The sequence below is a fragment of the Pelobates fuscus genome, chromosome 3, assembly GCF_036172605.1.
Source record: "Pelobates fuscus isolate aPelFus1 chromosome 3, aPelFus1.pri, whole genome shotgun sequence".
In the NCBI taxonomy this organism is placed as follows: Eukaryota; Metazoa; Chordata; class Amphibia; order Anura; family Pelobatidae; genus Pelobates; species Pelobates fuscus.
Window position 1 is genome coordinate 352,102,991 of NC_086319.1, and position 23,990 is coordinate 352,126,980.

The 23,990-nt window shown below is 43.6% G+C and overlaps 1 protein-coding gene across 2 annotated transcripts in view; it reads left to right on the forward strand.

The window, feature by feature from the left end:
- SHANK3 (SH3 and multiple ankyrin repeat domains 3) overlaps window positions 1-23,990 on the forward strand; it is a 334,590-nt gene that overhangs the window by 301,185 nt on the left and 9,415 nt on the right. For both annotated transcript variants that reach the window (XM_063449167.1, XM_063449168.1), the window contains 3 exons: window positions 4,483-4,610; window positions 7,708-7,810; window positions 13,429-15,658. In XM_063449167.1, the coding sequence (XP_063305237.1) occupies window positions 4,483-4,610; window positions 7,708-7,810; window positions 13,429-15,658 (2,461 nt within the window). The remainder of the gene's footprint in view (window positions 1-4,482; window positions 4,611-7,707; window positions 7,811-13,428; window positions 15,659-23,990) is intronic.

Genomic DNA, 23,990 nt, shown 5'->3' on the forward strand with positions numbered 1-23,990 from the left:
CCTAGAATTCCTGCTTAACTCCTACATGGTTGTGGGTTCAGCTAACTGTAGGCTGTAGAGGGTATGTTGCTTAGCGTGTCATTTTAGCTTACCTTCATCTTGCCTGGCATTTTCATTTTTGCCTAATAAAAAGGCAAAAAGATAATACTGTCAAGACTATCAAGAAGCAATTGATTTATAATTCCCCCAAAATATTGAGAGAGAAAAAACAACAACTCCAGACCTTTTAGGGTTTATGGCTTAATGGTTTCAATATGAACAGCTGCTCAGGTGGCAGTAGCATGTTTTATGCCCCTGTCAACTGAGTAGTCTTAAAGGGACAGTCTAAGAATTAACTTCAGCTTAACATTAAGTGCATCCAATGCTTTTCTATGAGAAGCATTGGAATGGTGGGTTGCTGCAATTACCACACATATGCTATCTATGAGAAGCATCAGATATGATAACTTAACCGGAGGGGGATCAGGCTGTAGTGCATAGACTGTCCTATTGCTGCATTACAGGTAGGTTTTATAGTGATTTTAAAGGGTGAGGAGGCTCATGAATGTTCTTAATTTTCATTTGGCTTCCTCTAGCCTATTGCTCAAGGGAACTGGGTATCCCATGTTCACCTACTGGACACAGGACCGAGGAAGGTTCAATCCAATATAATTCATATACCTGTTTATTAATATCCTCCAGTGATAAGCAAAATAAGAAAGTTACTGTTCCAGTAACATTTAGATATGATAACCTTTTGTTGTTTGACCTTTAGTTTGTTTCAAATATGCATTTCTTGCTGGAAAGCTGCCCTTTGCAGGATAAAATGTATCTTGTTTGCTGGATGAAAAAGGAATTGTGATTGAATAACAGGAATTTGCTGTGCTTTTAATGTTTAAAATACAAGCACAGGGCTCGTTTCCAGTAGGTAGAAATCAAACAAAAAAAAACAGCCATTAACTTACTTAATTAGCTTCTCCAACCCTTTTTTTAAAAAAAAAATTAATTAGAATATTGCCCTATTATCATTATTTTTTTGTTGCAACTCCCCACTCCCCCGCCCAAAAATGCAAAGAGTATTTTGAAAGTAAGTTTTACTTACCTTTACCCAGCGCCGGGCAAAACTCCCAGTGCTTCTTGATGACCCCTGTCTGACATCACAGGAGCTGTGCCAAAGTCCAATCAAAAGCATGCACTCTGAGCCGGTTAAATTCATTGGAAATCGATGGAAGGAAAAAGAGGAGGAGCGAGGGCGGGGCCAAAATATTTCACCAGAGGGGATAGGTAGGCATGTTGACTGCATGCAGTGCGCACTGAAGACATATGTTTTTTATGCACAGAAATTACATTAGGCCGGAGCAGAGCTTTTGGCATGCCTAAGTCATGTGTGCTGGGGTGAAACTTGCCCCCAGCACACAATTGAAAAGATATCTGGATATGCAATGTTTCAAGCTGAAACACATCCAGACTCCTACCACTGTGAACACTTCAAATGCTGAAGTGGTCATGGTGGTTGGAGTAATCCTTTAAAGGGAAACTATAGGGCCAGGAAAACAAAGTTTCTGACCCCTTCTGTCACTTACCTGATTCCAGCACCAATGTCCCTCAGCGCTGGTTCAGACTCCACCTCTGCTCCTCAGCTGTTGGTGGGGGAGACCTAACGTGCATGCGCAGTGATGGCAGCGCTCGGATTATGACTTCCCCCCCATAGGAAAGTATTTATTGCAGTTTATGAAACCTTAGCAGAGTTAAGGGACCTCGGACTCTGTACCAAGACCACTTCAATTAGTAGAATGTATTAGGCGTTTATCTTTACTCCTGGATGATTTGATTCAGATAGCAGCCGGTGGCAAGTTTCACAGTCTGCCTTACAAATAAGGTGCGACTTAGCATTTAGAAACGTCTGTTAAACTCTATGGGAAACACTCAAACTTTCACACTGAGTACCAGTTGTTAAAGCTGCTCTGTCACCAAACAAATATTTATCAGGGATGTCGACATTTCTTGTCCAAGGGACTAAAGCAGTACCCCAAACTGAGTTTCCTGCCTAGAACCCTGGATATTGACAGGATTATTAAGCAAACTTTGCGTTTTCTTGAATTAAATACAAATGGAAAAACTAAGGCAAAAATAAATAACTGAAATACTGAAAATAAATACTGAAAATAAACTACAAAAATCGGCTACTCACAATCTTTTGCCCCCGTTTTTTCATTCATATTTAATTTGTGATTATTCAGTTTTGTTAAAAATGCTGAATGTCTCACCCTCTGCCTCCCCCTCCATAGTGTGTGTTTGGTGATTTTGTGTAATGTGTGCAGGCTGTGTGTAATGTTTGTATGTGTATGAAGCCTATGTGTGATGTGCACCAACTGTGTGTAATGTTTATGTGGTGTGTGCTGGCCATGTGTAATGTGTATGGTGTTTGCTGGCTGTGTGTTGTGATGTTTTTAGCTGTCTGTAATGTGTGTTTGATATTTGTTGGCTACATGTAGTGTGTGATGTTTGCTTGCTGTGTGTAACGTGTGTATGTGTGTGTGTGATGTTTGCTGGCCGTATGTATTATGTAATGTAGGTATTATGTGACTGTATGCAGTATTTGTGATGTTTGTTGGCTGTGTATAATGTTTGCTGGTGGTGTGTAATGTGTTTGTGTGTGTGCTTTGTTTTGCCCTCCGCCTGTAAGATGGGGGACTATGTTCCCTGTAGCTGTAGTTGTTCTGGTGACTATAGTGTCCCTTTAAGATTGCAACAAACAAAACAACACCGTTGCTAAGTGTTAATATCGTGTAAATTACTTAACTCCAATCTATCTGTAGCCTCCCAGGATCGTTATCCACCCAAAACGATCGTTTTATATGTATAGAACCACAAGCAGAAATGGGATACGGCTGTACAGTCTATGGAGGGAACATACAAAGAAAAAACAATAGTGTAATACAGTATATACAGTGAATAGTGCGCTTTAAATGGATGCACTCACGAGATAGTGGAGATAAAAGAGCATTCAAAGGTGCCTCCCCAGGATATGTGGGGGGATACTGGTATCCTTTGCAAATGTCGAGCAGCCAATGGGACACAGGACTCCAGGTGAGTAGTAGTAGAAAATATTAGTAATTTTATTTTCTTTAAAAAGGTGAAACAACACCATAGAAATAAAATTTAAAAATGCAGCAATAGGTCCCTGGCCGTATGTATTATGTAATGTAGGTATTATGTGACTGTATGCAGTATTTGTGATGTTTGTTGGCTGTGTATAATGTTTGCTGGTGGTGTGTAATGTGTTTGTGTGTGTGCTTTGTTTTGCCCTCCGCCTGTAAGATGGGGGACTATGTTCCCTGTAGCTGTAGTTGTTCTGGTGAATATAGTGTCCCTTTAAGATTAAGTTTAGATTAAGAATAGTGAGTTTATAAGTACTCATGATGACAGATTGTCATTTACTGTCACTCATTCCATCCTCCTGATGCTGTCGCCCATGCCATCCAGTTCTATTGATCTCCTAGTTGATGTGAGAGATTATATTCTGGTTCATTCACTAAATCAGACTTTGCAGTGAACTCACCAGGGAATTGCAAAGTATGGGTCAAAGTAGCTGATCAAGTAAAAGAGTTGTTGGTTCTTGGCAAATATAACCTACAATTTGCAGTTCCTTTGACAATTCTCCACAATTCCCATTAGTTAACAAACCATCTATTTCCTGATTTTAATAAGCTCATTCACATAAACACGCACAGCCCACCAGATAGTAAACATTCACATGCTGCATTTCCACGCGTATCAGTCCTTAATTTGCACATTAATTAGTTACCAACCATACAGAGCTGTGTAAAAAAAAAAAAAAGGTATTTGATCCTAGAGCACCTATATCAAAATATGTTCATTCTGGTGAGTCATTATTTTTAACTTTTATTTTTAAAAAACTATTCCGTTTCGTGATCACTCAGCGAGACATTCCAGGGGTAGGCGTTTAATTAAGTAAATGCTATTTTAAGTTAGTGACTATGCATTATAATGGTTGGCAAGATGGGTATTTTTAGATACATAGACAGCAGTTTAGCTATTCCTAGAGCTGCTCAGACACAATCCATGTTTATTTTTTTATATTTAACTATCTAAATCCTATTAAGACGGTTCCCAGATAATTTGGAATTTATACGCCCTGAGACAGTCAACATAATATGCAGACACACAGAATCAAACAATGTTATTTTAAAGGTTCTAAAACACCAAACTAAACAATTAAAATGTGTCAGTATTTCACAAATTGTAATATTAATATAACTGTTGTCAGGAATTGTTTAAATACAGTATCTCTTGCTCATAGTACAATTGAGTGTCATTTACAATGTTGATTCAGCTTACCTAACCAATCGAGTCACAGGTCCCTGTGCTGCATACATGATTGTTGAGAACTAGAATCAATCACCTCCTTGATGTATAGCTACTGATATTAACAGCAAAAGTCATATAGAGGAAGCTAAACTGATTTCATATGCTTTGTAGAACGACTGGATGAGATTTTGGTGGCATCGGATCCTTCACTGAGACCAGAGATTGCTGAGGCTGATTCCAGAGCTGCTACCGTGAAACAGCGACCAACAAGCCGACGCATCACCCCAGCTGAGATAAGTGTAAGAACTAACATCCCCTCTCTCTCTGCTCATTGTTTCTTGCCTGCTCTATTGATTTCTCTTCTAAAACAAAGCTATGTCTCTTCACTTCTTTTTGTATGCTATCTGCTTTTTCATCTTATTCTTTTTTTTTTTTTTTTTTTTTAAATTCTTTATTTTTGGTGCAGGTTTGCAGGTTAGTATACACATTGTTTTAAAGACTTTTGAAACATATGGTACATTTAAGTCAGGACATAAGTAGACATTGTGCATATAATCAGACAACGTGGTATGTTGCACTTTTTGTATGTTTTGGTGGTCTGTCATGTTGTATCGACATGGGTGCTATGTGGGAATGATCCCCCACTATGCATGCAATCAAGTGGATGACGTGCCGTTGAGGTGTATGTGTGTTGAGGCTCCATGTGGTGATGTAGGGGGGTTGGTAGTCGGGAGTCTGGTGGAGTTGGTCCATGGGCTGGTTGCTATTGAGTCTTCATTGTCTATGTAAGTCCCTTTAGTGCTCAGTCAGTCCCTCTCTGGCGTGGCGGATGGTACAGGGTGGGGGGGGGGGAGTTTCCTAAGCGTTGTGTGCGCGTCGTGTGTGTGTCCTTGGGGATGTCGGCTGTATTAGGCGTCTATGTGAGTGTATTTGGATGTCAAAAGTGGAGTATAATATGTGGAACTCAAAACGTGAAACATTAAACATTGAGTAGCTTTAAGCTAATAGAGTTCTCAAGAATGCCCCTTCTGCTTGGGCTATTAGGGTTCGCTGTTCTATTCAGGTTTTTGGTCCCCCAGTTCTCCGGTGTTCAGTGATGGATGTGTCTGAGTCAGTGTCCATGAGGTGCTGCATGTCCAGTGGTCCTTGGGCTGGGCTCTGCTGCGGGTGTATGTCCAGGGCTGTTAGGAGCGCAGGAGTGTCCGCTGGGTCTGTGGCTTTGTAATATTTCTCTCCCTTGGTGATCCATATAGTTTGCGGCGTCGCCCATCTGTATGTTAGGCCTGCCTTCTGCAGAGCTTGTGTGAGAGGTTGCATGGCTTTGCGCCACTGTAGTGTGGCTCTACTAAGATCTTGAAAAAAGGCTATTTTACAGTTCTCAAAGCCGTATGGTGACTTTCCTTTCATCGCTGCTAGCAAGGCTAATTTGTTGGACATCGTTTGGCACCTGAGTATAATGTCTCTCGGCGCGGTTGCAGGAGCTTTAGGGGATTTCGCTATTCGGTATGCTCCATCAAAGGAGAAGTATTTAGCCTCTTTGGCTGGGAGTAGTGATGCCACTAACCTTCTGATGAAGTGCGGTAGCTCTTCCAGGGGTACGTTTTCAGTTATTCCCCTTAGCTTTATGTTCTTCCTCCTGCTCCTGTCATCAAGCAGTAACAAGTGTCTGCTAGTTTCTGCTTGTTGAGTCTGTATGTGTTGCACCCTGTCGTTCAACTCTTTAAGTCCTTTTTGCAGGTCTGTCACGTTGTGCTCAGTGGCCTGTGTGCGGCCCTGGACTGACCGTACCTCCATTTTGAGGGCCTCCAGATCTGCCTCCCACATCCGTCTGAGGTTATTTTGGAGACCGGTTAACATTTCTTGCAGCTCCCGTTTGGACGCCGGTGAGTCCGCACTATCCGGGCTAGGAGGGCCCTTGTCCGACATATTAGGGCCTTTCTGTGTGGTTTTGCTGACTATCCGTACCGGTGAGAGGGAGTGCTCCCGGGCAGGTGAGGGCTCCCGTACTGATGGGGTTTTTGCTGGTGCCGGTTGCTGGAGCATGTAGCCGATGTCGTGTTGTGGCTTGGCTGCGGGCGCAGTTTGTCTTTGGGATTTTCTCCCCATGCCGCCCGTAAGCAGGTCTAGGTAGTCGGGATCGGAGTCGTCCCAGTCTAGGTCTAGTGGGCCTCCGAAGACTGCTGGAGTGTGCCGGATGGCGCGGTAGGCCTTGGTGCCGCGGGTCTGGATTTTCTTGCCCGGGGTGTGAAAAAAAGGCATCGGCGGACTCAGGGTGGCGTGCTGTGGCTATGTTTGACACTCTTTTGTCGGGTTTCCCCAGGATGGTGGAGATATTAGCTGGATTTTATGATTCAGCGCACGGAGCTCAGAAAATGGCGTCTAGTCGGTTGTGCTGTCAGGCTCCGCCCCCCCTTCATCTTATTCTTATATTGGTCTTATAGCCTGCCAGTTGCTTAAAAGCACTCAACATAACATGACAAAGTTCTGTTTTAATCTGATAAAAGTGTCACATATACATGGTGCAGGCCTAATAGCTATTGAAAATGGAAAGACAGAATCATGCGGTATTGGATGGAGTGAATTACCAGTTATATTAAAGTGTATCTGTCATAGCAGACACAGCTTCTCAGAACTGCTAGCAAATGTGAAGATTTTCTTAAAGTGCTCTTTAAAGGTATGGTTTCCAATCTCACCTGTCAATCAGTTCTCAGCAAGGTGGACTATGCTTTAGCCTCCTAGTCCTGTTTGCTGAGAACTGAGGGAAAGGAGAGCATAGAAGAGCCCCCTCTACAATCAGTTCTCCTGCTCTCTGCTACAGTAATCACAGCACGTATTCTGTAACATGTGCTTTGCCAGAGTAGTATAAGAACAGATATACAGAGTACAGCTGAATCATGGGACAATGAAGACAATGTAAGGGACAACTGGGGAAGACCATCCTGCTTGGAGCAGTTTCTTCAAACCAGGCAGAGTGCATAGGTGTGCATAGGAATAGAATGTAGGCTGGAGCTGTAAGTGTAACTCCTACACATACAGCATGATGGTAGGTCCGTTGATGATGGACAGGGGGTAAACTTAATATCTGAAATCTAATTAATTGGTTAATAAGCATATAATTGCCATTTCCCACAGAGAATCATATTGCTTTTCACACATTATTAATTTCTGAGATAGGCTATATTACAGCCTTATTTAAACAGTAAGACTGAGAAATAATGTAATATTAGTTTATCTTCAGTATACAGTATACTATTTATTAAGAATGTGTGAGTTCTGAAACAGTGTCATGTTGCTGTACACTTAGATCTTGTGCAAGGCTGCTTAATCTCTGTGTGTTTACTTTCATGTAGTTAAAATATTTCTGATGTTCTGTTTGTGTTTTCTTTTATTTTACAGTCATTATTAGAGAGACAGGGGATTCCTCAGCATGGAATGTCCCGCAGCACTGAGAAGTCCCATGTTTCCCTCCATCACGGGATGTCAAGGACAAAATCTGTTGGTAAGAGGAACATATTTTGATCTTGAAATATGTCATTAATAAGTAGTTCACAGTTATAGTGTCTACTAATGGACTTATGATACGGACAGGTCCCTTATTAATTACTTGTGGTAGAAAGAGAGTTACAAATTAATAATGTATTCAAAGGTGATGGTTATTGATGGTTGGATTCGTGGCTAGAGGTAATGCTATAGATGATTTTTTTACATTTATTTTTTATATTCTTTATTTTTGCGTGCATAAAGAAAATAAACAGTCACATTTGCTTTTGCATTCACCATAATAACAGACAGTAACTTATCAGGGCATAGCAATGAAAACACATTTTTATACTGTAGCATGGAGTGTAAGCTTAAGCATGAGGACAGTGCTAGTGAGGGGTTGACTATTGCGACATGAGCATGAGAACTATAGGCACTGTGATTGAGAAGTGTTTCTCCCGGGAGGTCCCCCAGGTAGATCAGGTTTTGAGTCCCGCTGTGGTAAGACAGGAAAGGGGACATGCTAATCTGGGTTAATCTGGGCACATGGTGTGGGTACCGATGGTGCACTGCTGGGGTACTATGGTACTTGTGCTCAGTCCTGAGGTCATCCAATGCCGTGCTGGGGTATTCTGCCTCCCTGTCCAGAGAGTCTCGCTGTTGAACCCTGGTGCCTTCCCGGGTAGGGCCCCGCATACATGAGTCGAAGGTAAGGCCTTGCTATGGAGGCGCTGAAGCCTCTCCTGTGTGGTCTCAGAATCCAGCTTGAGTTGTGAGGTAGGGTCTTTGGGGCGGCCCGGTCGGGTTGTGGCAAGTTAGTTGTTGTGTTGTTTGCCGCCTTTCTCGTGCTGGGATGTCTGGCAGTGTTTCGATGGGCAGCGTGTGAACGTTGCGAGCAGAGTCGTGTGGTCCACCATTTTCGGGCCCTCTCTACCTTGAGCCCCGTGGGTTTGCCACTGGATCGTGGAGTTGGCTTGCAAGGTGGGTGTTCTGTCGTGTCTGGCATCTGGACCTGTTGTTGTCTAAGTTCCAGTTTTTTCCAGAAGGCAGCAAACAGGCTGTTCACTTTAGCTTCGAGGTCCCAGCTTATATGAGAGCACGTGGCGTCCGCCATTTTCCGTTTCTCTATGGCTGGATGGTGCTCATTCAAGGCCTGCTCATGTGTCTCGTGGAGCAGGTTTGCCTCCCTGGAGTGGTAGGCTGTCGAGGAGTTTGCGCTGCTAGTGTCAGGACGAGGATAGTGGCCGTCTCTCCCCATCCCCGCCATCCGCAGGCCGCGGTTAGCCATGTCTGGCTCCCGATGTCGGAATCGCTCAAGTCAGGTTTTAGGGGGTACACCAGCTCTCCCCTATCTTAGGTAGAGCAGTTTGGTGTGTGGTCAAGCTGTGCAATTCAATTTGCGTTAGGAAATCCGCTGAGAATAGCGGGAGTCCTGTGGACGTGCGACTGTTTGTCTTGCAGGTCAGGCTCTGCCCCCCATGCTATAGATGATTAATTTATGTCTCATACTGATGTGTGATTGGTGTATGTAAAGTGAGCTAATCACAGAACAGTAGGTACTGTAATATTAAAGGGACACTCCAGGCACTAATACGACTTTAATGCATTTGATAGATCTTGGCCACATTAAAAAGTTGTATATTTGATATGCTAAAATAGTTTATGCACAAAATAAATAAATGTTTTGCAGAATTCTGCACCATTAGCCATGCCCCCTCATGTCAGAAAGACTTCCTTATCGAATGTATGCACATAGCTCAGCCCCAACAGCTGAGTGAGATGAGTGAGATGCTCTGAAATTCCAACCTGGCTGAAGACAGTCATAAGGTCCTTACCATATGCCTCCCTGGGTGTCCTCTCCTTCTAATGCAGGTTGTTGTGTAGTTCATATCACTCAGTACTGCCAGTGGCTGAGCTGTGTACATACATTTGATAAGGAAGTATTTTTCTGGTGTGAGTGGGTGTGGCTAAAGACGAAGGCTTATAGTGCAGCATTCTGCAATACATTTAATTGTGTATGCAATTAACTATAATGCAAAAACATGGTTTAATGTAAAAACTATAAAGATGTGAGCATGCAAAAAAAAAAAAGACAGGTTATTAATGAGGCCAACACCTATGTGTCCTTTTAACTACACTAAACATGGGGTCTTAAGATAGCTGAGGAAAGTGTACTGTCAATGATTGGAGACGCCCTCACCAAAAATCAGGAAGTGCTGGGAAAGATACTGCTACTATGCTTAAGTTGACCCTTGTCTGTAAAGGTAAGTTTAGCTCTTTAATAACTGAGGATGGATTTTCTGGCATTCGTACATTTGTGACTAAGGTTGTATTGGCAGAGCCAGATTACCTATAAGGAGAAATAGATAGCCACCTAGGAACCCAGACTCGGACACGGGTCTGGAGCTCTAGCTCTGGCTGTAAGGGGGCCCTCTTTACCTGCTTGAGGCAGCTTTGTGGTCTCCATCTCTATTGGGTCCCCTGATGGAACACTCTGAGTCATTTATTTCAAATTGAGATTTTGAGGTAGCTTTTAAAGAGATCTTTACCTTATATTGGTACAGACCTTCATCAGGGTGCCTGCAAACAGTGGCCTCCACTGGAGCACAAGGGATAACACTACCTCCTGCCATATCTAAGCAGGGGGGTGCAAAAGTAAAACTTCCCCACAGAAACACTCAGCCACTACACACACCATACTCAACCACATTCAGACTCCCTTGCACACACACACACACACACACAACATAGTACGACCAGTGGCGTACATACCAGGGTCGCAGGGGTCGCGGCTGCGACCGGGCCCGGCCCGCCAGGGGGCCCGGCCGCCCCTGCGACCCGGTATGTACGCTCTGGGCCAGCCTCTTCTCCTGGGGGCCCCAGGAGCCAGCCACCTCCGGGCCCCCCGAGGCTGGCCCTGCTTACACCCGGCGGGCAGTCAGGCTGGCCGGTGCGCGAGGGAGCACTCTCCCCTGAGTGCTTCCTCTTCAGCTCCCTCGCGCACCGCACTGATACCGGAGCCGGAAGATGACGTCATCTTCCGGCGCCGGTATCAGTACGCGGCGCGTGAGGGAGCTGAAGAGGAAGCACTCAGGGGAGAGTGCTCCCTCGCGCACCGGCCAGCCTGACTGCCCGCCCGCCTGACTGCCCGCCGGGTGACCGGCCTCCAAGGAGCCCAGCAGCACCACTGGACCCCAGGGAATCCCCTCAGCACTCCAAAAGGTAAGGAGGCTGGGGGGATTAAATTTAAAAAAAAAAATGCGTTAGTGTGTGTGTATTAGTGTTAGTGTGTGTGTGTGTGTGTGTGTGTATTATTGTTAGTGTGTGTGTGTGTATTAGTGTTAGTGTGTGTGTGTGTATTAGTGTTAGTGTGTGTGTGTGTGTATTAGTGTTTGTGTGTGTGTGTGTTAGTGTTACTGTGAGTGTTTGTGTGTGTGTGTGTTAGTGTTACTGTGAGTGTTAGTGTGTGTGTGTATTAGTGTTACTTTGAGTGTTAGTGTGTGTGTTAGTGTTACTGTGAGTGTTAGTGTGTGTGTATTAGTGTTACTGTGAGTGTTAGTGTGTTTGTTAGTGTGAGTGTGTCTGCTAGTGAGTGTCAGTGAGTGTGTTACTGTGTGTGTCTGTTACTGAGTGTGTTACTGTGTGTGTCTGTTACTGAGTGTGTTTGTGTTAGTGAGTCTGATGTCTGTTAGTGAGTGTGTGTTTGTCAGTGAGAGTATGTTTTGTAAGTGAGTGTGTATGTATGTCTGTCGCTGAGTGTGTCTCTGTCAGTAAATGTGTGTGTCTGTTAGCTAGTGTGTATGCATCTGTTTGTGAGAGTGTGTGTGTGTCTTCAGCACTTACCTTTCTCCAGCGCCGGACTCCCTTGGCGCTGGGGATCCCTCCGCCGCTCAGCTCCGAATGCGCATGCACGGCAAGAGCCGTGCGCGCATTCAAACCGCCCATAGGAAAGCATTACTCAATGCTTTCCTATGGACGTTCAGTGTCTTAAAATCGCGGAAGCTCCTCTAGCGGCTGTCAGTGAGACAGCCACTAGAGGCTGGATTAACCCTCAGTGAAACATAGCAGTTTCTCTGAAACTGCTATGCTTTCAGCTGCAGGGTTAAAACTAGAGGGACCCGACACCCAGACCACTTCATTGAGCTGATGTGATCTGGGTGTCTGTAGTGGTCCTTTAAGTGTGTGTGCATCTGCATGCACTGGTGTACATACCGCGGTCGCAGCCCTGCAACCCCTGCGACCAGGTGCCCGCCGCCATGTGTTGCGGCCCCGGCCTGCGCAGAGTAAGTGTGCGGGGGGGGGGGGCCCACGGATCAATTTTTGCACCGGGGCCCCATAGGTCATGTGTACGCCACTGAGTACGACACTTGCACATACAAAATTCAGCCACACAATACACAACCAGCACATGCAGACATAAGTAGCCTACCCACACACAATACTCTGACTTATCCACACACAATACCCAGCAACAACACACACAATCCAATACACAACACTCAGTCTCCCCATCACACATACAACACTCAGCCACCACACAAACATCACTCACAGAACAGAGTTCAGGGCTTTAGAAGGCGGGCTCAGACTGTCATTCTGCCTACGGTCCTGGTCAACCTTAACCCCTTAAGGACACATGACATGTGTGACATGTCATGATTCCCTTTTATTCCAGAAGTTTGGTCCTTAAGGGGTTAATCCACCTCTATGCATTGTCAATTTTGCTATGTGTATATTTAACCATAATTTCTGTCTTTCTCATTAAGTGCACCTAAACTTATATATTTGTTTAAGACAGATAGTGTTTTCTTATGATGCTCTATTTTAATATAGAACAAAATATGTACTGTGAATAAAATATTTTTTAAAAAAATAGGAAAATGAAGAAATAAATACATTTTCAGTTTTAAATTTAATTCCCGTTTACAAAAGAAGTGCAGCTGAAGAAAATACTGCAAAAAAGGTTAATTTATTATATTTAATTGTGGAAATGTTGCAAATGGAAATAGGATTTCTATACATTTTTGATAGTTATAGATCAAATATCGCAAAAAAAGTGTATTGCCGTTTCAAAACTAAGCATTTGAAAATATTGTAAGTGAGAATAAATGGCTAGCATCAGTACCCTAGGTACGCCTTTAGGCCCCTGCACTTTAACCCCTTAAGGACACAACTTCTGGAATAAAAGGGAATCATGACGGAATATTTCAGGATGCCACTGTGAATAGGGCATGCAGAGTCTGATCATTGCTGCTTGACACATCCTGCTCAGCACAAGTATATGTATAGAGATGGTGGAGGGGTGGAAATATGGAGAGACATGGGGGCGTGGTATACAATGGAAAGTTAGGTGGGGAGAAATGATATACAGGTGTGGAAATAACATGGAGATACAGATCGGAACATAATATGGAAAGACAAGTAAGAGACAGATAGGGATAGAGAAATGGGAAGAAGAATCTAGGTAGATAATATAGAGCGACAGATGGGGAGAGAAATAAAGAGAAACAGGTAAGTGATCTGTCATATACTGTACACATATTTACAGATCTGAGTTCTCAAAATGACAAATATAACAATATGTTAGATAGTTGAATTAATATATTTAAACTTTAATTCTGTGCATTTTTTGCTTAGGTGAAGATGAGAAGTTATCAGATTCCTTTCTTGATGGACGTTTCCCACGCAGCACCTCAATGCAGGATTCTCTAAGAGAAGGTCCAGGAATACCACCACCCCCACAAAAAGCTGCTCCTCCTCCTCCATCCCCATATTATTTTGATACTGGACCTCCGCCAGCTTTTTCACCACCTCCTCCCCCAGGTAGAGGCTATGATACAGTTCATTCCAGCTTTAAACCAGGTTTTGAAGCCAGACTTCATGGGCTTCCACATGGAATGGGATCTGCAGAGCTGCTTAGCATGGATCGCGCCATTTCACCTCCTGACCGTCAAAAACGTGCTCGGTCTATGATTATCCTTCAGGATACCTCCCATCTCCCTGTGGAACCTACCAGTATTCCTCGACCAGGCCCTTCTCCTACCCCTCCAGAGAAACTGAAAAGGAGAAGCCGAATTGTTGATAATCCTTATGCCAATATGGGCCTTTTTGCACCAATGAAGCCACAGCGCAAGAAGAGCCCACTTGTGAAGCAACTCCAAGTAGAGGATGCCCAGGAGAGAGCAGCATTAGCCATGGCGGGTGGTTACTCAAGAGACCCTTCGCCATCTCGACGCAGCCCAAGACAGAGCATGATGGACCTAGGAACTGCACACCATGAACCACTTGGAAGCCCTTTTGCAACAGCGTTAGCTGGAGTAATGAAGGAGCGTGAGCGACGGCTCGATGAGAAGCGCAAATCCACGCTCTTCCTTTCAGTCGGAGCACTAGAGGGTACACCTCCTTCCCAAGATCTCCCCTCTCTACAACCTTCTCGCTCTGTTGATGAGAGATTGCTGGGAAGTCGTGATGTTCTCCTGCCATCACCAGGTTCTTCACTTAAGTCTCTTATGTACAGTAGCCCTCATTCCACGTTCATCCATCCTCTAACTGGAAAGCCCCTTGATCCCAACTCCCCCCTTGCACTTGCGCTGGCCGCAAGGGAGCGTGCACTGTCTGCCCAGGCACCCTCTCCTCCTCCTCCAAGGACACCTACCCCAGTGAGGAGCCCGGAATCAGACAGAGCACCTCCACTCTTCCTGGATATTCAAACCAAAGAGGGGGAGATGGGAATGGAGTTGGAAGGTTCTGCCTCTCCAATTTACAGCCCTTCTGGGGCTCCAGTTAAGGGCCAGTGGGTTGCTCCACTAAGGAGGGATGGGGAAGGAAGAGCAGAGAAAAGCCCAGAGAGACCGGAGAGCAGGATGGAAGAGAGGAAGCCTATGATCCTAAGCATTGTAGACACTTCTCAACAGAAGACTGCAGGGCTCATTATGGTGCATGCTACCAGCAATGGAACTGAGGATAAAGTAAAAGAGCCACCAGCTGCCATTGACCAGAAAGAGACTGCACAGCCCCCAGATAAAGAAGATAAGGCCCCCTCAAGCTCCTCTTCCGACAAAACGCTTGGTCAAGGAAGCTCAGAAGAGGAGGTAGAGCCTTTTGGAGCCAACTTGCCACCTGCCATGTTGTCCTCCAGTGATGAGGAAACTAGAGAAGAGCTGGCTAAAATCGGACTTTTGCCTCCTCCTGATGCTTTTGCCAATGGAGTTCTGGTCACCAAACCTGGCACCCCCATCAGCCAGCTGACTCGGCCTGGTACTTTGGCTGTGCCATCTGCCAAGCAAGCCAGCGGGTTACTATCCTCAGGGAAGCCCTCTGATGCTCCACTCCACCACCCAGAGTCAGCTACAGACTCAGGTGTGGAAGAAGTGGATACTCGGAGCTCAAGTGACCACCATCTGGAGACCACGAGCACCATTTCTACTGTGTCCAGCATGTCCACTCTATCCTCAGAGAGTGGGGAGCCCACTGACACCTACACCTCGTATGCCGACGGTCAAACTTTTATACTCGAGAAGCCACCAGTGCCTCCAAAGCCCAAACTCAAGTCTCAACTGATGAAGGGCACCGTGACCTTCAGGGACCCCCTGCTCAAGCAGTCCTCGGACAGTGAGCTCATTGCCCAACAGCAACTTGCAGCGGGCCGTCCACGCTACCTCTTTCAGAGAAGATCTAAGCTGTGGGGAGATCCAGTGGAGAGCCGGCCCCTTTCCCATGGGGGCCCTGTGGAGATAGAAAAACCGTCAGTGATTGGGGAAATCAGTTCCCGCCTCCAACTACTGAACAAGGACACGCGGTCACTGGGAGAGGAGCCATCAATACCGGGCATGGACCCCGGCAAGAAGTCTCCAGTGGTGGCTGCTCGGTAAGAACAGGGAGTTATATCTGTGAAATTAGTAGTCAGAAAATAGCTGAGGGCAAATAGTGACGTTAGATGTAGTTTTGCCAACAAAATAATAAACAAATACTTTTGATGTAGGATTGGTAGAATATATATTATTAGTAGAAATTAAAAAGTATTATTAGTATTGTTGGCATTTATATAGCGCCAACTGTACAATTTTAAATTGGGAATTTAACAGCAGCTGAGATAGACTATAAGAAAAAGGGAACAAAAAATTAATGAGGCCCATGTTCAAATGAGTTTACAATCTAGAGGAAGTGGGGTATAAAGAGTAGCGTGAGGGATAACAACAAAAGTGAGAGTGTGGGAAAGTAGTAGAATTTGAAAGTGAGAGAATGAAGCGAACATTATCAGATATATTACAAGTAAAATTTTAGAAAGCTGATATTTTAATCATCTCTTCACTCACACTACAAACATTTTCCAGAGTGTATGTCTCAGCCTTCTCATTACACTATAATCTTGTTTCTGACTGTCTCTCATTTTTCTACCATCTGCTGGCCATGTTAAGACACACTGTTATGTCTCACTGATTTCTTAATTGAGTTTTCTCTACTCGTAAAGAATATGTTTTACTTGTATTCACACAAAATCATCACTTCGGAACATAGGAACAGACACAGTATAAGTTATAAATTATGGCAAGCAATTATATTACTGAAACCCATGAGCTATAGGGTAAAGTAAGAACAACATATTACTGAGCATAGCTTCACCTCCCATACAAGTAAGTATACCTCAAAAAGCTGTCAACAAGAAAATACTGTCTTGCTGATTTGAGTCCTTTAGTTCTTACTGGACCTATCACGGGATATACACATTTAAATTCACCGTAACCAATATTGTATGAGCTGGTGGTACCTTATGTTCCAGATTTACAGTGCTTTTGCCAGACACCAAAAGTATGTGATAATTCCTTTATAGGAAAAAAACGCCACGTAGATATGTGGGTGTTTTTGTAGCACATTAAATCAAGGTTTTGGTTCAGATGATTTTTTTGTACAGCATTTTACGTTGGGAATATTGTAGTAAAATCGGTCTGCTGACCTGTCTGGGCTTGCAGACGTACTCAGTAATCCTTTGTTGTATAATATATACCTCTGCATTGTCTACATATTTCTAACTTTCATTTTCTGCAGTGCGCAACTATCTTTTTATCTCTCTCTGCCTTTGTAATACAGAGATGTATCTGGCAGTCTATATTACCAAGCTGTGTGCAAAGTTAATCCCCCTGCCTAGCCAATCATATGCTGCGCTGAACACTCCCTGCAGCCAGTTTCCAAGATCTTGGTATGCATTTTCCCCACCTGCAACTCAAATGTGAGTCTGCTCTAAGCTGTTTCAATGTATGTATGTGTGTGAATGCAGGAGAATGTGCCTGTGTGAATGTAGATATGTTTGTGCAGGCGTGTGTGTGCATGTGTGAATGCAGGTGCATGTGTGCATGTTTCTGTGTAAATGTAGATATGTTTGTACAGGCGTGTGTGTGCATGTGTGAATGCAGGTGTATGTGTGCGTGTTTCTGTGTGAATGTAGATATGTTGTACAGGCGTGTGTGTGCATGTGTGAATGCAGGTGAGTGTGTCTGTGTGAATGTAGATATGTTTGTGCAGGCGTGTGTGTGCATGTGTGAATGCAGGTGTATTTGTGCGTGTTTCTGTGTGAATGTAGATATGTTTGTACAGGCGTGTGTGTGCATGTGTGAATGTATATATGTTTGTGCAGGTGTGTGTGCATGTGCAAATGCAGGTGTGTGCGTGTTTGTGCATGTGTCCCTAATCTTTTCTTTTTTCCATTTCTCAGCAACTATTTATATGCAGTATGCTTAAGCATACATACACCTCCATTTACTAACAAACTTGTTAAGTCTAAAATATTTGTAGTATCTCACAACTGAATGGATTAATCCAAACAGGGTTGCATGGAATATAGTAAGAAGATTCTTGGTGCCCCTTCATTGTGTTATAATTCATTATAGCTGCAGCAATTAACACAAATTGTAAGTGGTTATAGGCTCTAATTAAATATTTTGTACACAATCAGAAAGCACTTTTGTGAATAACCCTGTGAGTTTCTTTAAAATAGAAATTGCTCACAATGTCCCTCAATCTTTTACTCTATAACTTGAAACCATGTTTTACTTAACAGACAACATTGCAGCTATCCCATTTACTAGAGATTGTTTTCTTTAGGCTGAACAGCTGTCTCACACATGATAGTTTTTCTTCTTAAATACCATCTAGATATCTCATACCCTGTATATATGCACTGAAGCCATGCCTTGTATCTTCAATAAAATAATTACCTCTTTAGCAATTGCCTCCCAGCGGTACTCAGATGATTTTGTAGTTATACAATCAACATTGTCATTTAGAGAGTTACTAAAAAGCACATAGAATACATTATGGAGGTGAAAGGTGTATATTGAATTAATATTCCCTAGCAGTCAGATATGTTTTAGCACATTGCCTGAGAAACTAGATATTTGAACCTGTTTCTAAAAGCCTGCACTGACTCAAGTCAAGTATTGGGACAGGATGTAGGTAGATTAAAGACATCAGTTAGATTGGCCATTTGTATAGCAGCTCTCAGTCTACCCACGTCTAGTGTCCCTTAGCTGTAAGTTGGCCTCAGGTAAAGACCTTCACAGAAAAAGCATCATTTATCGTTTTTATAACAATAAAATACTACGTGTAAAACAGCCTGTAATTGAATCATTTTGAAATGCTTGAATGCTATATAACATTTTTAGTGCATCTCCTGGCTAACACTTGTTCCGTGGTGTCCTCTTTATTTGAAAGCATTGCTTATCATTTTAAATATCATGCAGGAGTATCCAAAAATCCAGATTTCATACAAAGGCCATGTAAACAACCTCCTTGTAAGCAAGCTTCAGCTGTAATTTCGGCAATGCCTTTGGTCACATAAGCAGTACTTGCATTGCCTTTGGTCACAGCTTTTATTACATAGATAATGCATTACGAAATTGCAAAGCATAACTTTTTACCATTTTCTAACCGGATATAGCTCCACCACCAGTGGTCAGTCAGTGGGCTGGTTAAAATATCAGAAATTAAATACCGGAAGGACTGGGACCCTAGGGCTCACCCTGAACCTGCCCTGTGAGACCCCATTTTTATCAACTGCACCCACCTGATTTTTTAAAATTTTCTTTTAACATTACAACTTAAAATATTAAAGTAAAACGTGTATTATAAATCAGATCCTCATCAGTGCTATCACTGTTTAAGAGTAAATAATATTTTTTTTGGCCAAAAAGTATGAAACATGCCACCACAACAAGGTTGACTCTTCTAAGCAGGACCCTACACTATCACTAACACCACTACAATTTTCATGCCTCCTCTAGTTATCTTCCCCTAACACATCTAAGAAAAAAAAATCCTTAAAAACACAAGAGAAGAAAAACAACAGTTGCTTCAGCTTTTGTTTCAGCTTTAGGTCAAACTATACATTTCCTTTTGAGCCAGCCACTCTGCCAGGCAGTGTATGTTTGGGAGGAAGCTAAGGCTGTAGCATGTGTGCAAGGAATTGGGGATGTAGTTAGTGTGTGGGAGTATTGTATGTGTGCAGGGGATAGGGGCTGCCTGTAGTGTGTGTTTGGCTGGACAGTTTTGCGTTGGGGCAGGCTGTGTGTGTTTTGAGGGAGTGATAAGGACAGTAGTGTGGGGGATAAATGATGTGGGGTCATTGGAGCTACAGTGTGATGGGGATCGTGGCTGCAGTGCAGAGGACAAAGGGCTGTAGTGGAGGGATAGATCTTCCCTTCGAGGAAAAATTCACACGTAGGCACACAGATACACAAAATAGGGACTGCCCCTCCTAAACAGGGACACTTGAGAGGTGGGTGTTTGGGTTGTATCCCCGATTGCGGCCCTGTTTGGCTATGTCAGTTTTCTGAAACAATATGGGCTGAGCTGTCTCTTCTCCCATGTAGATCCTGCACGCGCGGACTAGGGCTCTGCCAAAAGCTTAACATATCACTAAACAGTGAACCAGTTATTTATAAACGGATAGCAACTGTGAAATGGCAGTTTACATAGCAGATTCACTTATTCTAAGCTATGCGTAGAAACGCTTTTGGTGATACATGTAGGGAGAGGCTTTTTAGGAGGGGTGCCATTATTATTTATTTATGTTAATTTGATTATTATTATTATTATTATTCTCTTTTTGTATTTTTTTTTTCTCAATGCATTGCCTTTATAATTCCTTAATATAGTGGGTACTTTTGACCAAACTAGTGTCCCTTTACAATACAAAGTTCCCCCTGCTTCTACTAATACAGTTCCACAGGGGTAACCAACAAAGAGGTTGCAACTATTGTGAAGCTTCTCATTCTGTTCTATGGGTTTTTCCTTAACACGTAAACTCCCTCTCCATTAGGGATTTTGTAGTGGCACTAGAGCAGAACAGCTCTATTATATTTTTGATAAAATATAGCTGTTTGTAAAAGCTGAGGTTTGTGGAAAATATAGGGATTTATAAATGTAGATGTGCCAGTTGTTTCCTTTTGCCATCATATTGCCATCATATTGTAGCCAGCACAATATTTTATATTGTATTTATTTATTACAATAAATTACTTTTATATGTTGCACTAATCTTTAGTTTGTGTTGCTAAGTCACACATGTAGGGTAATTATACAGAGGCAATTCTGGGGCTAAAATGGTAGAGTGGAGAGAACTGTAATAGGGATATTTTATAGGTTTCCATGGTTACTCTTCCTTATTTTGAACTGTGCTTTAGAATTGCTTTGTATTTATACACCAACCAGAAGTTTGAAGAGAAAAGTCCCCAATTGTTTTCTAGACATGTGCACCAGTGAAATTTTCGTTCCGTACAAATGATCTCGTACTAAATAAAAACCCCATGATCTCGTACTAAATAATGATCTCGTACTAAATAAAAACCCCATGATCTCGTACTAAATAAAAACCCCAACTCGACTTATACTCGAGTCACTGTCTGTATTATGGCAATTTAAATTGCCATAATACAGACAATGGGGCTGTGTAGGGGCGAGGGGGGGGGGGGGCTGGCAGGAAGCTCTTACTTACCTCTCCTGCAGCTCCTGTCAGCTCCCTTCTCCTCCGCACCGGTCCAGTCAGCTCCCCTGTCAGCTCCCAGTGTAAGTCTCGTGAGAGCCGCAAGGTCATAGCGCGGCTCTCGCGAGACTTACACTGGAACTTGCAGAGGGAGCTGACCGGACCGGCGCGGAGGAGAAGGGAGCTGACAGGAGCTGCTGGAGAGGTAAGTAAGTGCTTCCTGCCAGCCCCCCTCCACTGAACTGCCAATGCCACTGGACCACCAGGGAGTGAGAGCCCCCCTCCATGCCATGTATCAAGCAGGGAGGGGGGACGAAAAAAATAAATATAAATAATAATAAAATAATAATGTTTATAAAATAAAAAATTATAATAAAAAAATAATTAAAATAATTAAAAAAAATTATAATAATAAAAATGCCCACCCCCCACCAAGGCTCTGCAACACACACACACACACACACACACACTGCATCACACACACTCACACTGCATTCATACACACACACTGCACTCATACACACACTGCATTCATACACACACACTGCATTCATACACACACATTGCACTCATACACACACTGCACTCATACACACACTGCACTCATACACACACTGCACTCATATACACACACTGCACTCATACACACACACTGCACTCATACACACACACTGCACTCATACACACACTGCATTCATACACACACACTGCATTCATACACACACATTGCACTCATACACACACTGCACTCATACACACACTGCACTCATACACACACTGCACTCATATACACACACTGCATCACACACACTCACACTGCATTCATACACACACACTGCACTCATACACACACTGCATTCATACACACACACTGCATTCATACACACACATTGCACTCATACACACACTGCACTCATACACACACTGCACTCATACACACACTGCACTCATATACACACACTGCACTCATACACACACACTGCACTCATACACACACACTGCACTCATACACACACACTGCATTCATACACACACTGCACTCATACACACACACTGCACTCATACACACACTGCACTCATACACACACACTGCACTCATACACACACTGCACTCATATACACACACTGCACTCATACACACACTGCACTCATACACACACTGCACTCATACACACACACTGCACTCATATACACACACACTGCACTCATACACACTGCACTCACACACACACTGCACTCATACACACACACACACACACACTGCACTCACACACACACACTGCACTCATACACACACTGCACTCATACACACACACTGCACTCATACACACACACTGCACTCATACACACACACTGCACTCATACACACACTGCATTCATACATGCACACTGCACTCATACACACACTGCACTCATACACACACACTGCACTCATACACACACTGCACTCATACACACACTGCACTCATACACACACTGCACTCATACACACACACTGCACTCATATACACACACACACTGCACTCATACACACACACACACTGCACTCACACACACACACTGCACTCATACACACACACACACTGCACTCACACACACACACTGCACTCATACACACACTGCACTCATACACACACACTGCACTCATACAAACACTGCACTCATACATACACACTGCACTCATACACACACTGCACTCATACACACACTGCACTCATATACACACACACTGTACGCATACACACACACACTGCACTCATACACACACACTGCGTTCATACACACACTGCGCTCATACACACACACTGCACTCATACACACACACTGCACTCATACACACTGCATTCATACACACACACTGCACTCATACACACTGCATTCATACACAAACACTGCATTCATTATATACACACACTGTAAATAAATATTTAATTAATATAATTTTTTTAGGATCTAATTTTATTTAGAAATTTACCAGTAGCTGCTGCATTTCCCACCCTAGTCTTATACTCGAGTCAATAAGTTTTCCCAGTTTTTGGGGGTAAAATTAGGGGCCTCGGCTTATATTCGGTTCGGCTTATACTCGAGTATATACGGTAGTTAAAAAATAATTTGTTTTCCTCCTTTAGGACAGAAACAGCACTGCGGTCCCTTGGTCCCCGGGCGGGTGGGGACCCTAAATAAATAAATAATGGGGGGGACCTAATGTACCCCCTGGTCCCCACCCATGAGCAGCGTGTGGGAACCCTAATTAAATAAATAATGGGGTGGGACCTAATGTCCCCCCAGGTCCACACACATGACTGGCGGGTGGGGACCACAAATAATAAAGTGACATGAATTCCCCAAGCCCCTAGCCACTCCCCCTCCCCCCCCCCCAATTAAAATACCCCACCTACCCTCCTCACCCTAATAATAGTGAGGGCAATAAACTGACCCTGTAAAATAAAATTATATACTTAGCATTACCAATCAGAGTGCTGTGACAGGTAAATGTAGAGACTTACCTGTCAGTCTCTTCATTTACCTGTCAGAGCACTCTGAGCTTAATTGCAGGGCGGATAAGGCTTCATAAGCCTTTGCCCACCCTGCGGAGCTTATTCTGCGCCGTGTCCTCCATGGGTAAAGAAGGATTATTTTTTTTACCGTCTGGATTTTTTTATTCCGGCGTATATATTTTTTGTGCTTTTTTTTGTTTGTTTTAACATTTGTGATGAGTATTATGGCTTTTATTTGGCCTTTTTGGGGGCTAAAGAAAGAAGACAGAAAGAAGAAAGAAGACATCTAATGGTAAGTATGACATTTTATTTTACAGGGTTAGTTTATTGCCCCCCCCCCCCCCAATATTATTAGGGTGAGGTGGGTAGGTAGGGTATTTTAATGGGGGGAGGGACTAGGGGCTTGGGGACCCCTAGAAAACTTTATTTTTTGAGGTCCCCACCCACTGATCATGGGTGTGGACCTGGGGGGGACATTAGGTTCCCCCCCATTATGTATTTATTTAGGGTCCCCACCCGCCGCTAATGGGTGGGGACCTGGGGGGGACATTAGGTCCCCTCCATTATTTATTTATTTAGGGTCCCCACCCGCCGCTCATGGGTGGGGACCAGGGGGGACATTAGGTCCCTCCTTTAATTAATTAGAGTCCCCACCTGCCGCTTGTGGGTGGGGACCTGGAGGGGACATTAGGATCCCCCCATTATTTATTTATTTAGGGTCCCCA